Source organism: Euprymna scolopes, chromosome 12 (genome assembly GCF_053919585.1).
Source record: "Euprymna scolopes isolate OS-2025 chromosome 12, ASM5391958v1, whole genome shotgun sequence".
Classification (NCBI taxonomy): domain Eukaryota; kingdom Metazoa; phylum Mollusca; class Cephalopoda; order Sepiida; family Sepiolidae; genus Euprymna; species Euprymna scolopes.
The window spans coordinates 56,251,202-56,269,235 of record NC_136493.1 but is presented as its reverse complement, the minus strand read 5'-3'; the positions used below and the strand labels follow the sequence as shown (position 1 = coordinate 56,269,235).

The window sequence follows — 18,034 nt, the reverse complement described above, 5'->3', positions numbered from 1 at the left end:
TCAGACTTATTGACTGTTCAAATAAAGGGAGAGAAATCTGATTTTTTTCGCGATTATCTTATGGTGACTTATAGGTCATTTTATTGCATGCTGTTAACGAAAATTAGTATTTTGGGACCTCCGTAGGTGAAAAAACGCACACATTCACTTATAAGTTTTTTTCGTTAAACAAAAAAAATCAAGTCAACCAATTTTTTTTTTTTTTTAATTCTCTTAATAAAATACACAAGTCTTTGATTATTATATCTTATTTCTACTTTATCGAGTGAATTTTTTTTTTAAATATCTAAAGAAAAAAAAAAAGAAAACATTGAATGAAATAGAAAAAAATTGCCGTCAGCATCTGGTATTTACTTGACGATATAAGCATAACATGAGCTTTCATTAAAAAAAAAAAAAAAAAAAAAAAAAAAAAAAGAAAGAAAAAGAAAGAAAACAGTTTTATACTTTAGACTTTACAGGTAAATTTAAAAAATATTTTGTTTTAAATTAAAATATTTTATTTATTGATCTTTTCTCTTCAATTTGTGATATATAAAACTTTGGTATGTAAATTAATTATTTAAATTTTAACAGACATTTCAAAATGGGGGGGGGATAAAAAAAAAAAAAACACGTTTGTCTAAAACATTATATTCGGTTTGTTGGAAAGAGCATAAACTTTCACATTGACCCTGAAAATATCGTAAAAATTGAACCAATAGAAAAATTTTGATAGATTTTTAAAGTTTAAAAATTGAAAAACATTTCACTCGTAAAATTCAATTGATTTCATACGTAAAGAAAATAGCTTGTTGAACACGCACCAGCACTTGGTAAACACTGTCTTTTAAAAAAATAATATTTCTATTATTTTTTAAACAACTTTAATAGTTTATTTTGGAAGTATATTCCATACAGAAAATGAACAACCCACTTTAAAAAGAGAAATTACAAGTTTTTTATATTTTATTCGCAGTTTTCTGTTAGGGGTGTCAAAAATTCCCAAAAAATTCTGATACAGCTAGCTCCTGGCCTTCATAAGTGGTGACCTCCCTAGAAAGTTTATTTCATATGAAGATTCTATGTCAATGTTTACGAACTGAAAAATCGAAACATCAAACGAAAATAGCTCCCCACTAATTCGTTGAAAATTTAATTTTTGACCGATTAGCAAGTCTTTAAGAACATGCAAAATGAATGGCTGATTCCAAAAAAAAAAAACAAAAAAACATTTTAGTACTTCTCACTTTAAAATTTGCCAAAGTTCAGAAAATTAATTGTAATTAAATTTTCAGTACTTATTTAACGATCACAGAATATAATTAACAAAGCATTTATAAAACTTGGTGAAAATGTATTATTTTATATAAACCAAAAACACCTTTAAAGTTAGTTTTAAATATTGAAAAAATAAATAAAAATGAATGAATTTATTTTTGGTAGTTTAAGAAAAAGCATCGTAGATGTTAACAATTTTTTAATATCTCATGAACATCATAACAAAGTCCCTAAAGTCATTCTTAATGAAATAAATATAACTATAATTTTTTTTTTTCTCAAACTAACGATATTATCATTGAATTAACCATTATTTATTCAATATTTTCACCAAAAAATAATATAAATGCAAAAAATATTTCATGTGATTTTAATAAGTTTCCGTGGAAATTTATAGTGCAATATATTTCCCTTGTACGCATAAACGTGTAAACTTCAGCACAAGTTTTTTTTTTAATAATCTTGAAAATAAAATTGATATCTCAGGTCACTAAGAAAAAAATAAAAAAAGGTACATTTCTACTCACAATTTACTAAAGGAAACAAGAGTGGCAGAAAAATTAAACATGGGAAAATATGGACGGCGATTAAAAAAAAAAGAAAGTTTATCACTTTCATTAGTAACATTTTTTTTCTCCAAATTTAAAAATGGCAAATGTGTATTTCAGTGGCGTAAATTATTTAACAGACAAATTTATAAAAATTATTTATTTTTATATAAAACACATTAGACCCTAGAACTGAAATAAACCCGAAAACATTTAATTTTTTATTATTTTTTTTTACAACACTTTTTATTCGACTAAATGTACAGCAATCGAGACCGCCATCTTGTTTTGGAAATTTGGCCTTTCTAGTGCTTGCTTCACAGATTTGCCTTTTTGAGGCTAAATTTGGCCTTTTTTTACGCTCTTGCGTGGAACCATGGTCCATGGGGAGGGGGGGGGACACGATCTAAAAAATATATTTCCCCTTGTATATTTTATGAAAACTGCATTTTATATGTAATTTCATTCTAAAACAGATAAGTATCGATAATTTCACAAAAATCTGACCATTAGTTGATTTTTGATATATTTATTAAATACGGGTATGTTTTCATGTTCGGAATGTCTACTACATGGTAACGTTATTTTAAAGCGCCTATTATGTAAACACGATTTTCGTCTCGCAATTTCATTATTTTCGTTCGATGAAAAAACTTAATTTTTAATTATTACTGGTTTATTTTGCCCTTCTTTTAAATGGTACAAAAGTTATACTGATAATATTAATTTATAATAAAGTTACATCGTGTTACATATAGGGTGGGGTAATTCTGTGGTGACTTTTGGCAGTCCCTAGTGTTTTATATAAAAATAATTTTTATAAATTTTTGTCTGTCAAATAATTTACGCCGCTGAAATACACATTTGCCTTAAAAATTCTATTTAATTAATAAAAAATGATTTTAGCTTTTTTTTTTAAATGAATAATAAATTTTAATAAAACATGTTGACACGCAGCTTCAACTAAACTAGTAATATTTTGCATATGAAAATAATGAAAATGCGAGACTAAAATCATGTTTACATTATCGACGTCTTAAAAACAACGTTCCTCGCTTTGAAAGCGCAAACATACCATTTGAACATATAATTTATAAATGAATAAATATTGATTTCATGAAAATCTAATCATTAGTTGATTTTTGCTAGATTAGATTGATAAAAATTGAAACATTTTATACACCTAAAGAATTTAAATAAAATATTTTTGTGCGTACACGCACAGGTTATCTCTAAGATCAGTGCTCGGAAGAATTAACTACTGGAACTATATATTTATTTTTAAAAATTACTTTAGTTTTAACACTTGTGTTATCACGAAAAAATTTTTTTTTGTATTATCAAATAAAAAAAAGTTCAATTTTTACATTTCGGTACAAATTATTACTAAATTATGATAAAAATAATTTATTAAATTAAATTATTTTGCGTAATTTTTTTTTAGTTTTAACTCATTTTCCCAAATTTAGCGTGTTCAACAGTCCGCCGCCAGTTGTATTTTTCAAATACATCGATAAACCCTGTATGTTTTTCGAGCCGAATAAACATTTTACATTAAATAAAAACACCAAAAAAAATATCCAGTTAGATAACATTCATTTGTTATAAAATTTATTTTTTGACAACTTTTTCGAATCTGTGTATAGTAAAACAGGTGCTAATGCACTTAATGATCCGCGCTATTTTTTAAAATCGTATTTCCAATTTTAATTAAAGTTTTGTTTTTTATTCAATTGTAAGGTTAAAGTACAGAATATGTACAAAACACCCTCCCCCTCCCCATGTTAAAAGAATGGCTTTTTAAATAACGTTATTTCAGCACGGATCAATAAGTGCACTGCATCGTAAAACAAACAAACTATTTATAGAAATGTAAAATTGAACATTTTCTTTTTGTTTTATTATTTGAAGATAATACAAGAATGTGTGTGTGTGTGTAACACAAAAGTATTAAAACTAATTTTTTTAAAAATAAATATACGCTTGCGTTTTTCGTGTCATGCTGAGCATGCTCTCGTTCCGTTCCATAATCAACCGTAGCCACCCTCGGCATCTTAATTGATTTTTCCGAGCACTGATCTTGGAGATTAACCATTATTTATTTTACATGTACAAGTTGTACAAGAAAAAAAGACAATATTGATTTTTATATGGATTTTTTTTTTTTTTTTTTTTTACAACTTCTTTGATAATTTGAACTCTTCAGCTTCATAAAAATGCTGTAATTTTTATCAACCTAAATTTATTTTTAGTTTTCATAACATGAAATATAGGGGGAGAGGTAAAAAAAAAACATTAAAAAAATCATAAAATTTTTTTTTAAAAAGTTCCCCTCAGATATTTTAACGAAAACTAGTGCACAGTGCAGTTGCAGTACTTATTTAGAGTGGGACTTATGGCGGTAATTAAAGTAAAGAAAATACAGATGGTGTTTAAAAAAAGTGTTTTAGATCAATCCCTTTCCATAGTTTTTAACTTTGAAGCAATTTAATTAGAAAAAAAAGGGGGGAGGCTTCAAAGTCTGCCCCTATTTCTAAAGTGGAAGTAGTAGCAGCAAGTGGGCCTTTTTAGAGGGAAAGTTTCACGAGTTTTGAATTCAATCAGCTCAGAATGGTTAGAAAATAAAAGCATCTTAGTCGAACGAGGGTACATCTAATCTATGTAATCAGACAGTGATATAAAAAAATAATAAAAAATAAAACAGGAATAGGGGATCTCTTTTCATTGACTCCGCGGCGCACGTGGTGTGGGCCGCCCATGTGCAAAACTAACGCGGTTACATGGCAACCAAAAAACAGGATTTAAAAGAAACATGATTAAAGCATATTCAGATTCGATTGTGTGGAAAATAAAATGTACTTTATTTGATAAAAGCACTTTAATAATTTATCTACCTGCTACTACGCAAAGGATACACGGCGAGTTAATTGTGCACTCTTTTTTTTTTTGTGGTGTTTGGATAATTATAAAAATAACCATGATCGTACCCATCGTTATTCCCGGATAGATATATGCGTGCGGGAGGAGGGGGCTTAGGTTAACTGATGATGTACCAATCGGCGTCGCTCTTTCCGAAGGATGAGGTAACACCTGGGAAAATGCCACCAGAGACAACAGAACCATACTCTGATATAAGCGTAAAAAGGCCTGTGCCAGATGATTTTTAGCACAAGTACAACTTGTACAAGTGATTTCTAAAAAAACTGAATAGTAAATAAACGATATTTTTCCTAGTCTTGTAAGAGGGATTACATATCAATGTGTGCAATATCCAAACAATGACAGATCCTATTCATCCAGAATTACAATGAATCTACTTCTGACATGAACGTCTTGAAACCGATAGTATTTAATGCGACTCCGGAAAAGATATTTCAGTTAAAAGATTGAAGTTAATATTGAAGTTAATATATTCGGTGCGTGCGCATACAGATCAATCCCCATGGCTGCCAATTTTGGATTGATAAAATCAGATAACGAAGTACAACAGCCAACCACACAAACCCTGGTTAAAGAACAAAACAAAACGAATACATTGTATTTTTCTTTTTACATGTATGTATTATTTTATTATATGTAAATTAGTCTTTTCTTTTACAAAAATAAAATAAATAATTTTATGGAATCAATCCAGACTTTAATCGGGGCGTTCTTATTTTAAGGTTAGAAAATCGAAAGAAAAAAAATGCAATTTAAGTAATCAGTGTTTTGCTTCAGGAACTATAATTGCGTGTGGTTTACTTTGGGCTGTTGAATTACCGGATTTAACAAATATTGGCAGCCACTTCGAAAAGTAAATGGAAAACAAATTTAGAATAAGTTTTAAGGAAGAATAATGGAAAGGGTGATATACCAAGTCGAATTGGACAGTTTATAAGAAAAAGAAAAAAAAAACTTGTCTTGCAAGAAAAAAAAAAAAAAAAAAAAAATGTATGTTTTTCCCCCGTGTCAAATAAGTCGATTTTTCTTTTCTTTTTTTGGTCTTTTGTTTTATAGTGTCATTGAAAAGTTCAGGTCATGAGACTATTACAAGACTTAGAAATAAAATGATTTGTGGATTTAAAAAAAGAATCTTTATTTCAAAGACAAAATGTCATTTCATTTGTTACTGAAAATGTAGTCCCTAGTGTTGCCCAATTCTTTTTCGTTTTGATTTTTTTTTTTTTTTTTTTTTTTTACTTAGAAAAAACATGTATAAGAATCGTTTGGACTTTTTAAATTTTTCATCTTAAAAACAAGTGAATAAAATGATACAATCCAATTTCATTACTTTAAAAGATCTACTTGCAGAAAATAAGTGGAAATTTATTCCAATCATATTTTGTTAACAAAGTGATTCCAGTCATGTTTGTAGCTTTTATTTTTTTTTAATATAAGAAACGAAAAATACATTTTTAAATTAAAAGAGGGAATGCATTATAAAATGTAATTTAATTTGGACATGTTAGTTAACGGTTTATAATGAAAAGAAAATTAAACGCGAAAATTTAAAATTATTAGATAAATAAAGGGGTGATAGAAAAAAAAACATGGAAAAGAAAAGTGAAATTTAGAAATTTACTCCCGCATTATAACATTAGATTTTCTTGTAACAGCGCTTGATTTTATTTGCGTTTTATTACTTAAAAAACGAAGCACGATTTCTTAAAACTATTATTTCCAATACTAATTAAAAAAAAACCGTTTCATTGCTAAACCTGATATAAATGATCATTTAGCAGAAAATAGATTGCATGCTAGATTTCACAGCAAGTAGACGGTCATGAAATCGGGGATGTATTTAACAAAGAACAATAGTTGGCGATTGGTCCCTCACTTTGTGGCAGTTGAAGGGACACACCAAAAACCGGCCCCACCCTTTAAAAAAAATACACCCCCGAAGCTACTAAAACGAGATCAAACATTTTACATATAAAATCTTGAGCGTAAGGCAAGGCTTCCATAAATACCTTTGACCTGATACTTCATCATCTTCGACATCGCCGTCGACGGCACTCTGATCAACATCTAAGTCAGAGCTCATGTCATGCAGGGAGTCGGCGTCCGCCATGGCGAGATCTTTAACATTTCATCAACGAAGGAGGAGGAGGGAAAATACAGCGGATTCAAACTTCTCTTTAATGTTGGAAGAAATAATATTCGTCCTTCAATCGTCACATATTTTTCTTTATAGTTTTTGAAATAAACAATCATACATGCCGTTTCAATATGGATATAATTTTAAAGAAATAATATTTTAAGTTTAGCCGCTTTCAGTAGTTAGCTCCCTTGATCCAATCCGGGGGAAATGTAACTTCCGGTTATTATGCCAACTTCCGGTTTCAAAATTGCGCATGCGCAAATGTTTCCTTAGCAACCTTACTACTAGACCCCCTTATTTTTACGAACAAATATACGTTTTGAAACAAAATTAATTTTAAAAATTCTCCGAAGTAAACTTTTACGCACAAAAAGACTAACCCAAAACAATATAAAGGCAGGTTCATCATTGCAGATTTAAAACCAAATATTACTACGAACTAACAAGATACATTTAAAAAGCTAATTAAGAAGTTTCTGTTGTCATTTAAGTATAAATGTTGACGAAAGTTGATTCCAAGCAAGAAATTAGTTGAGGTTTGAATAAACAAAAGAAACGACGAAAATTAAATGTCACTCACCTATCTTGTGGAAGAGTAGGAGAAGTGAGGACAAGTGACTTCTTTTTATAATAGAACACGTTTTAGAAACGGAAGCGAATCTGGGGAAAGTAGAAGAGGAAGATAAAACCCAAGAGCGGGAGGAGAGGGAGGTTTCGTTTTTGCTCATCACAATTACACAGAAAAAAAAGTTTAAGATTAAAGTAAATGTGGTATTATGGCAATTAGATAATATGTATGTAATTGTTGACTGCTAAAAGGTATTGTTAGTATGATGAATGTGTGAGGGGGTTTAAAAGATGACAAAAAATTCAGACAACATACAATATTAGTATACGGAATAGTGGATAAGTTATTTATATTTTCACGGTGAGATGATGTGACACAAATGTAAGAGTGTGCGTTCTGAGAAGCTAGCGTCCTAAAGGAAGAGCACTCTGACCCACAAAAAAACACTTAGCAATAAACTAAACCTTTTCAAAGGGAGATATATGTGTATATGGAATAATGGAGAAGCATGTCAACAGGCTAGTCAAAATAAGAGCACAAACACATCACTAAAGCAGAACGAAGATATTTTGGTCAATTCATATGGCCTTAATGATTTGGTGTAAATAAGCTTTATTGCACAGAAAACAAAGCCTTTAATACAGTAAAATGTGTAATCTAGGGAGGAACAGGGTGTATGTATTTAATTAATATTCTCCTCTCAAAATAATCAGAGCTTGTGTATAATTGTACGATTATTTTTATCAATAATCTTAATGAATCCAGGGATGGATAATAAATTATAAACTTCCTTCCCACCATAGGAAGATATGACATATGGTCAAGAAGTTGGGGAAAATTAAGCCAGCACTCCTGAAGGAGGAGCACTTTGGCCAAGTAAAAACTGACTGGTCAACCCTGTCGGAATTCCCCAGTAGGAATACGTTAGGCAGTGAGCAATAAACTTACTCCACCCGAAAGACAGGAAGCAACAGCCTAGGGGGGTGAACCTCCTAGAACTGTACAGGACCAGCAACATACTGCAATCAACAGAGAAAAGGCCATTTCAGAAATGGCAAAGACTTTGTTGATTTTGGTGCCAAAGAAAAAAAAATCCCGCATTCTTTGTGCAAAGGGCAGAGATAATAAGGATAGATAAGGAAGATCCCAAGAGATGATGGCAGGTATATTTGAAATACCAGAGTGCTCTTTACCACAGCTTTGATTTATTTGTCTGACTTTTAGGCTAGGATCAAGTGTATTATCTGTTCTCCTCTCAGTATGAGGAGAGAATTTTATTTGTCCTAATCCAGAGTGGCATTTTTGGAGGAGTTGGATTTTCTCCACATTAAAGCCAACCTTTGTCCTCATGATATTTCTACTTCCTCTTTCAAACGACAGTAATTGTATAGAATAGTTAACAGAAAAAAAAAAAAGGGAAAAGAAAAAAAAAACAAATTTACAACAAATAACTTTAATCAAACATAGGAAAATTTTGTCTTTTATCAGTCTATATAGGTTTTAGGTTGGATCCTTTTTTAAGTGTTTTCTTTTTTAGTTCTTCAGAGTCCTGTCATCCTGACTGATTCAATATGATACCAACGATATGAAGCCTCAATGTCATCTGTTCAACAACTCAAAAATCGAAAATCAAACAAAAGTACTGCTAATAACTGTTACCAATGATTTATAGAAACATACGACATCAAGTCTTCACATTAAGTAAAATCTAGCGCCATGTTGAATCCATTAGGTTTACAATGCTCCGAAGGCAACGAGAAAAATCTTAAAAAAAAAAAAACATTTAAAGAAAGATCAAATCTCAAAAGCTATACAGATCGATAGATTAGGTTTTCTTGCGTTTGGTAACAATTATTTGTTGTAAATTTCTTCCATTCAAGAAACAATTGTAGCATTTTTTACTACAATCCAAAAAATCCAGAAGTATGCAGTTCTCATCTGTGCCACTTGGTTATAAGCGAGTGTAACGCACACGACTTTTTACATTTGTCTTCTTCCCTTCGAACGTGCCCCAACACCACTCCCGGCCCCAATGTAAACAGTAAAATCTCTGAAAAATGTTAAATGGTGTTCTAATCGGTAAATGTTGGTGTGTTACTTACGGAAAAATTGTTAATTAAACTGCAGAAGCACCTGTTAAACCACACAAGTTCTATAATTGAATCCCTCTCCCGCAAAAAAAAAGAACGAAAAACATAAAAATATTTGGTGCTTATGTTTTTGTAAACCGCATTAAAAACTATATAAGAAAAAAAAAAAAAATCCCCCCAAAAAGTAGTGAATTTTTAAAAATTTTGTTTTAGACAATTTTTTCTTCGAATTTTAAATTGTCCGCCAATGAAAAAAAAAAATTTTTTTAAATTCTGTTTTGAAAAAAAAGTCTTTCTGACATTACTCCCCCCCCCTACTTGGAGTGCTTTTCTTCTTTTTCATATAAGTTTAAATGTTCCACAAAAGATTTGTACGCCATGTGAAAAGGCCGTTCTCTACGTGAAGGCATATTCAACAACTGTCGTTTATGCTGCCGTGCACGCATGTAGCATAAAAGGAAGCTGTAAAATAGCGGAAAGTAGTTCGTGGGTTCAGGGGTTAATACCATGCAAACGGTAAATTTGCCCCGGGTTTGATTATCAGATTCATTGTCAGCAACCTCGATTACCCCTAAAAAAACAAATTAGAGTGGTTGGTGTTCTGTTGTAATGTATCTGAATATTTACCCATTCGTCTTCTTCTTCTCTTCACTGCCAACCACTCGACTCCTCTCGCCTTTGATCTTTTTATAACATCTTTTTAGCATAGCTTATTCATTGATGTGCAAATTAATGCATATCAAACTATACACCCAAGTGATCCTTAAAGATTATCTCATACAATTCCATGCACAGATCAGCACTCATCCCCAGGGTTTTCAGACACAATCATCCCTGACTACACAGCTAGACACAACTTTCCATTTCCAGCTGACTACAATATGGTTGTCTCCAAGTCTAACGTAAACAAGTTTTTGATGAGCCGTTCCATATAAATTAACAAATTTACCTAATTTCCATTACTAACGATTACTATATTGTCCAATTTCTACTGTACACTCTTTAACACTTATCCTCGAGTGGACTCTTGGCCTTGATAAGTGATGATGCCTATGGAAAAAGACCCCAAAAAACTATCCCTCACTACACAACAACACCAATTCTAAAAGAAAAAAAGTTTGGCTTAAATTGTAACTTAATTCTCTCGATTTTATGACGACAATAATTTTCCAAAAATTTTGACCCAAATTGTATTGTAATTTCTCGATTTCACGATAGCAATAATTTTCATAAAATTTGACCCAAATCGTATTTTAATCTCTCCATTTCATGACAACGATAATTTAAAAAAATGTTCGACCCAAATCATATTATAATCTCGCCATTCAAAACAATGACAATTTTCATCAATTTCCAATTTTCAGTTCAACTTCTGAATGCACATTTAAACTTCTCTATAACTTGATAACAGCAACAATTTTCTAAAATCCGACTCTTACCTTGGTCGCATCAACATCTAACATGTTTTGGTAAGCTGTTTTTTTATGGGGCTTTGTAAGGGGAGGTGACTATAAATAAGTAAAAACAATAGACTAAGCTTATTTCACGTAAACTCTAAAAGCGATCATTTTAACTGATTCATAATAAGTGATGGGACGATTTCAATATTTCTCCCGATTCTGATATAATTATCGATTCCATACTTAATTTCCGATTCCGATACAATTAGTGATTCCGATTCCGATTCTTCATAAATCTCTAAATATTTAACTATATAGTTGTAATTTTTTTTCCGATTACCATCAAAAACACATGTTAAATGTGCAAATATTTTCCTAAACATAAAAATATACTTGTGGGGGAAGATCTATCGATTTTAGCTTCATTGGTGGTTTAAAATCAATAAATATTTATTATTTTATCATTATTACCAGCAATGGAAGATTTAGCTTAAAACAAAATCAAATAAAAAAGACAATTAAAAGAATCATTTTGGCATCAGAAAACCAGTACAAATTTTTCCGATTCCGATAAATATTCCGATTTTTCCAATTCCTGATTTCAATTCCGATTAATCGTCCCAACACTATTCATAATGCATACTAAACCACCAGATTTTCCAATATTTTTACTTACAATAATTTTCTATGCATATCCATTTGTAAATCTATAATGTTTGAATTAACTTTCTTCTGTTTGTATAGATTTAAATTACATTACATCATAAAAATGAATAATGGCTTGCTGATGGCATCCATCTCTCATTGTGATGTCAATCAGTGTGCACAGTTACAAGATATAAGTACGGTAACAGATCTATAGAATTTTAGGATACAAAGTCACAATGTCTAGTTCAGTGTTTCCCAACATGAAACTTCAGGCTCAGTTGTGGACAAGGAATTTTGAAATGTGTCTGGAACTTTCATTGAGCCATGTGTGGGTCCCGAGGAAACTATATGCAGGTTGAAATTCTGTGGGGTGTGGTATAAATTTATGAAATCATTGTGGTGTAGCTCCATTGATTTTGAAATTCAAAAGAACACAATATATAATTAATTCCTGTAATTTGAAAACATTTTTACTACATTTTTTTAAATTAATAATAAAAGCCATTTCCACGTTACTCAAAATTTTTATTAAAGATGTGGTCCAGAGATTTCTTGTGACTTTGAAAATGGGCCACGAGGGAGAAAAGGATTGAGTAGCACTGATTACCTGTGATGCTTTGGATCTAGATAAAAGGGTCTCTTTCAGATTGATGGATGATGTCATAATTTTGTGATGTAATCCATTGTGCATGGCTATCTTCACCTCTGTTTGAATGGATGACATCTCAAAACGATGTCATTCAGTGTAAATTGGACCAAACAAACAAGATAATAAATGTGATCTACAAAGTCCTAAACATTGATATTTGTTTCCTCTGACAGAGAGCAGTCCTAGTGTGATTGTTTGGTTACACAACGACAATCAAACAATGGGGCATAGTACTTTAGATCGGACCTTTTAAGGACTCCATCCAAATATCTTTAGGAGTTCACAAAGCAGTCAGAGAGCTTCTAAGCAGCCACAAGGAAAGACATATACACTCTTATGCCACCCATCGACTATAAAGAAGGATTTTATTTCTCTTTCTTTAGCAATCAATTTTTTAACACACTTTATAGAAGTTACATAATTACAATCTATTTTCTTTTGCACTTGCATATTCTCACTCACAGAGTGATTAGTATGTGATCCAGTAAGAACAGACTGGCATATTCTCACTTATTTAGTGATATGCAATAAGAACACTCTTTGTATCGACAGCTTATTCCCCTTCTTGCAATCATCACAGACAAGATAAAATTAACAGATTCAATTCCATTTTTATAGTGCATACAGTGAATCAGCCTGTCATATATTCCTGTTTTTATAATTCTTTCCAGGTCATGTTTTGCGTTGCCAAAATTGTTGAATAATTAATAAAAATAAGATTGATTTAAAGTTTAGAGAAGTTTGTCTTTTCAATAGAAAGCTTGATGACACTCTTGTTTGTTTCAAACAAAGCCAGTAAGATGAATACAGACACAGCGACCTTGCAACAAAATTTCAAACAATTTTGTCACCACTTCCTCTATAAAACTATTATAGTAGATAGTCTAACTTATCTGTAGATTATCGCTTATAAGTTTTGTTGGATATTAATAGGTTAATTAGAATTTATTTGAATTATCCAGATTACTATTCTCACTTTGGTTGTTATTCTGACCATCTTCAAGTCCATCATTTTGAACTTGAGAACATATATTGGAAGGGAGGGTATAAATAATAACTTTTTTTTTAAATTATTATTTTTGTTCTAGCTGAGGATGGAGCATCCTACCAAATGCCAGACATTCACTTGCTATTTCATACATTCCAACCGAGAGATCTTTTTAAGATGCTCTACTTTTGGACTCACGGTTCAGTGGGTCAACTCTCTCCAAATTTCACTCTGCAGTCTTGTGTAAACACTTTCTTAGCTGGCTAACCTTTATGCAATTCAAGACATTCATGTTTCTGTAATGGTTTAATCAGAAACAGGAACACTTCACATAACTGTACCAGCATAATTGATTCATCCATAGGATAACCACTATACTTGAGAATTGTAGTACTTTATCCACTGACGTAGTGGATAAAGTACTTAGAAAATTCATATTATTGATCCCACCCAAAGTCAGTCAGAGGATTAGTGGACCGAACCGTGGTGAGATGATAATATCTATTGAAGGCAGCAATTGCTATGGATATAGTTGGAGGATTCGACATTCCTATACCACCGCGGTTAACCTGATGAAGGCCAGAGGAATAATTGGCCGAAACGTCGTGAAAATAACAACTGGAAGATGAGGATAATAGTCCAAATAATTAAGTAAAAAATCATACAATTTACTCATCTTCAAAATAATTCCAAACAAATTCAATAATATAACAATCGGTACAGACCCGACAATTGGAAAAACAATTGGATTTATGACACCAAAAAATCCAACCTTGATTGCCCTTCGGAGCCTGTGGTGCAGTGGATTACAACAACCAAAACGTTGTGCAAATAACACTCAACATGAGAACAGTACTTGAAATAATCCAAATAACATGACTTGTCGACCTCATCTCAAAAAATTCAGAAAAATAATGTTGGATTCGGTCAGATTTGTTCATGACGATGAAAATGTATGCAAAGAGTTAGGACAATACAACCATTGTAATCTCATACATCTTTATTATTATTTTTTTAAGTAGACTTGTTTTCATTTTCTTTCTCAACTTGTTATAAATTCTTGCCCCATTATTTGGCAAAGTTAAAATATTTTATAAAAGTGTTGGTGCTTGTGTAGATTGGTGATGTTTTAAACCAACACATTTCAGGTGAAAATATTATTATATGCTTATGTGTCATGTCGAAATTAGTGTAAATTCCAAAAATTACAAAAAACGATTCAACAAAAGAATCATTACAAGTAAAAACAGAATTTATCGAATTATTAGTTTTAATGTGGAAGAGTTCTGTGACCAATTCAGTATGACAAACTGACTTATCTCCCTTAACTTAAATCGATTTAAATTAAGGATCCACTATTTTTGCACAAAAAATCTCAGAACATAATTGTGGATGATTTTTTGTTAAAAATACATCTAGCACATCTTCTACTGGATCATTTTTCATAAGTTTTGAAATTTATACTAATTTCGACATGACACCTAAGTACATAATGTTTTCACCTGAAATGTGTTGGTTTAAAACATCACCAATCTACACAAGCACCAAAGATTATGCACCAAATAGTATGGTCCATATGCGCTTTTAAACAAAACATTAATTTTCTTATGCCCCCCTGCTGTATCAAAGAACCAAAATTTCTCACAATGACTTGTGTTCATTTTTATTCATTTTCTTTGTGCAAATATTTGACTTACTTTTACAATTCTCTGTGCTATTTTTTTAATCACCTTATAAATAATTCCCATAATTATTCAAAGTCAGAAATGTATGTCAAAATAAAAAAGAAGTTTTGTGTCTGAAATGAAACAATACAAAGAATAAAAGCATTGAATGAAATAGTTAACTTATAGCAATAAAGCGTGTATGTGTTTGCTTGTCCAAAGCAAATAAGCAGGCAATCCAAAGTAGAAGCAGGGTTTCAGAGTTGGATGTTCAGTTTGAAATTCCATATAGACTCACAATTATGACAGAGGTAGGAGGGAGGACATCTTTTATTCCTTGGTGTTGAGGAACTCTCTAGGACTGCTGTCTAAATTTCAAGAAGTCTGGAAGTAGTTCTTATCTTGTCTAATTCGGGAATGTTTCTGTCGAACTCAGGAATTTGGACAGAATTTTGAACAGAACCTGAGAGTAGCATGCTCTTGTTCCATCAACCATGACTGGATAGAGGTCCAAAATAACTTGCAATTGTATTTGTGTGTGTGACTGAAAAATACAATTGCGAATTATTTAGAACCTCTATCCAGTCATAGGTGGCAGAACAGGTGCATTCTACCCCCGTGAAGTAAATAAAAAGTTCTATTCAAAATTTCATCCAAATTCCCGAGTTCAACAAGATAAATCCGAAGAAGGTCAGAGGTTACATCGACCAAAATGTTCTGAAAATTACACTCAAGATGATGACAGTAGTTCGAAGAATCTAAATAATATGAATAACCAATCCTTATCTCCAAAATTCAGAAACGTTATATTTCAACATGGACAACATAACAACAAGTAGATGAAACTAATATCAAAAAGATTTCTAATTTTTCTTCTATTGATTTGATACTTATCAAGTGTACGTAGTGATGTTGATTTCATATAAAAGGATTGAAAATTTTCACATACCACACACTCAAAACAGCTGATGCAGAAAACAGCAATTTCTAATGAAACCATGTACCCTTGTCAAAAACATTGTTCATGAATGTGAGAACTAAAGGACAAAACAGGAATGTGCATAAGAATTACGAGGTTGCTATAAGTAAATCCATGGTCAATGTTCTACTCTTTTTTTTCTACTGACCTTCAATAGATCCAAAAATCTCTTTACCAAGAAACAAAGCAATCTGCAATTTGCTTAAGTGTTGAAGAAACTATAAGATTACTAATACTCTCAAAATGTAACTTACGTGTCAACATTTGGCAGATAAAATAATGAAACTTAAAAGAATAAAATATTTTTAAAGAAAAAGCAAAATGTCTTATTTTTATCCAACCATTCCATTTTAGCTGTAAACTTGAGAATTCCTGGTACCAACATTTTCTCTTATACTGCTGAGAATTAATGCTAACAGACTTACCCTTCCTCGTTTGGACTGGCAATGCCAAAATAAGAAAGCTTAAAGATCCCAATCTAAGATATGGAAAAATTAAACTAGATTTATAAAGGTTGAAAATACTTCTGCAGCTTTCATCACCAATTATTCATTCAAACCTTGGTATGTTTGTATAATATGCTAAATAGATTCCACAATTTTCAAATAAAGAGAATTCTTTTTATAAAGCAAGACCATTTCAAGGCTTCAAAACATCAAGAAATACTGTGTCAATGCTGTTTTAAACAGCATAGATCATGTTATTCTAAATTGCACTTAAGGGAACAACAAGGATATTAAAAAGAGCTTGCGGTTGGTTTCAATAAAAAGCTGAGCAATGTTAGCAGCTGGTTTGGCTGCTCCATACCCAACGTTACAATTTTCAAAGGAAGAAAATTAAAAAAAAAATTCAAATTAAAAAAGAATTCTCCTTAGTTTTACTGGAGATAGGAGCATCCTACTAGATGCTAGACATTTGCCTGCTACTACTGCTACTGCAGAAACTGTTTAATAATTCTAATTGTCCTTTTAAATGCAATCGTTTAGTTCGCCAGGTAAATTCACCAGATAATTTTTTTCAGTTCTTTTTCCTCAGTCCCGTGGCCTCTATGACTATTGGAATGATTGAAATCTTCCTAAAGTTCCAGTTTAATATTGTACATAAGATGTTGGTATTAGTTCTCTTCTGCCTCTCAAATATGTTTAGGCTGGCATTATTGGGGGCACTGACTTAAAATAGGGTTGCTATATGTTTCATCTTCTCCCATATTACTATGTAAGATTTAACAGCAGTGTTTCTGAAGTATTCTTACCTACAAAGAACATTTTCAAAGATTAAATCTGTCCACACTTGAGCAGAGGATGTGAGAGAACCTGATTCTGGCATAAAGCATCATTAACAGAAATTTTAAATCTACCTTAAGAGGAGTTTTTATTCTAACACTTAGTCACAGGGAATCTTACTTAATGTCTAATGTCTATGGATTAAATTTAACGCAAATCTGAAATATTTCAATTTTCAAATGGAAGATTGCGCCTCTATTAGGTCTACTAAAAACCTTTTGAAATGCACTAAGGAAACTGAAATTCGAGGAATATTTATTAATTAATGTTTAATACCTATTGTTAAAATTTCACACAAATTGGAGATATCTGAATTTTCATAAAGGGATTTCATCTAATCTTTGCCTAAAACTAAATTAAACTACATATAGCCTACCCATTACTCACCCTTATGTTGTTTCAAAATTCATAACAATTGGCTTGTTAATTAATTTATTCATTGCAGACTATTATCCTCATCCTTTTTATTGTTGTTTCTTGACGTTTCGGCCGACTATTCCTCTGGCCTTCATCAGAGAGTAACCGCAATAGGATAGGAACTCTGAATCTCCTAACTGCATCCTCAGCAATTACTGCCTTCCATAGTTGTTGTTGTCTCACCACGTTTTGACCAAGTAAGCCTCTGGTCGGCTTTGGGTAGGTTCCAGGTGAGCATTGTCTGAAGATAGTGGTTTCAATCCTACCCAAAGCCGGCCAGAGGCTTAGTGGCCAAAACGTGGTGAGACAACAACAACTATGGAAGGCAGTAATTGCTGAGGATGCAGTTAGGAGATTCGGATTCCTATCCCATTGCGATTACCACATGATGAAGGCCAGAGGAATAGTCGGCTGAAATATTGTGAAACAAAAACAAAATAAATGAGGATAATAGTCCACA

At 31.6% G+C, this 18,034-nt stretch overlaps 2 protein-coding genes across 6 annotated transcripts in view; one reads left to right on the top strand and one right to left on the bottom strand.

The window, feature by feature from the left end:
• The window catches only part of LOC145291300 (glycylpeptide N-tetradecanoyltransferase 2-like), a 46,884-nt gene extending 39,774 nt beyond the window's left edge, over window positions 1-7,110 (bottom strand). Inside the window, exon 1 of the mRNA XM_080136986.1 lies at window positions 6,758-7,110. Coding sequence (XP_079993112.1) covers window positions 6,758-6,858 — 101 coding nt within the window. The 5' untranslated portion in view covers window positions 6,859-7,110. The remainder of the gene's footprint in view (window positions 1-6,757) is intronic.
• Window positions 1-18,034, top strand: part of LOC145291298 (calaxin-like) — a 174,636-nt gene that overhangs the window by 83,294 nt on the left and 73,308 nt on the right. The gene's annotated exons all lie outside the window — the stretch shown is intronic.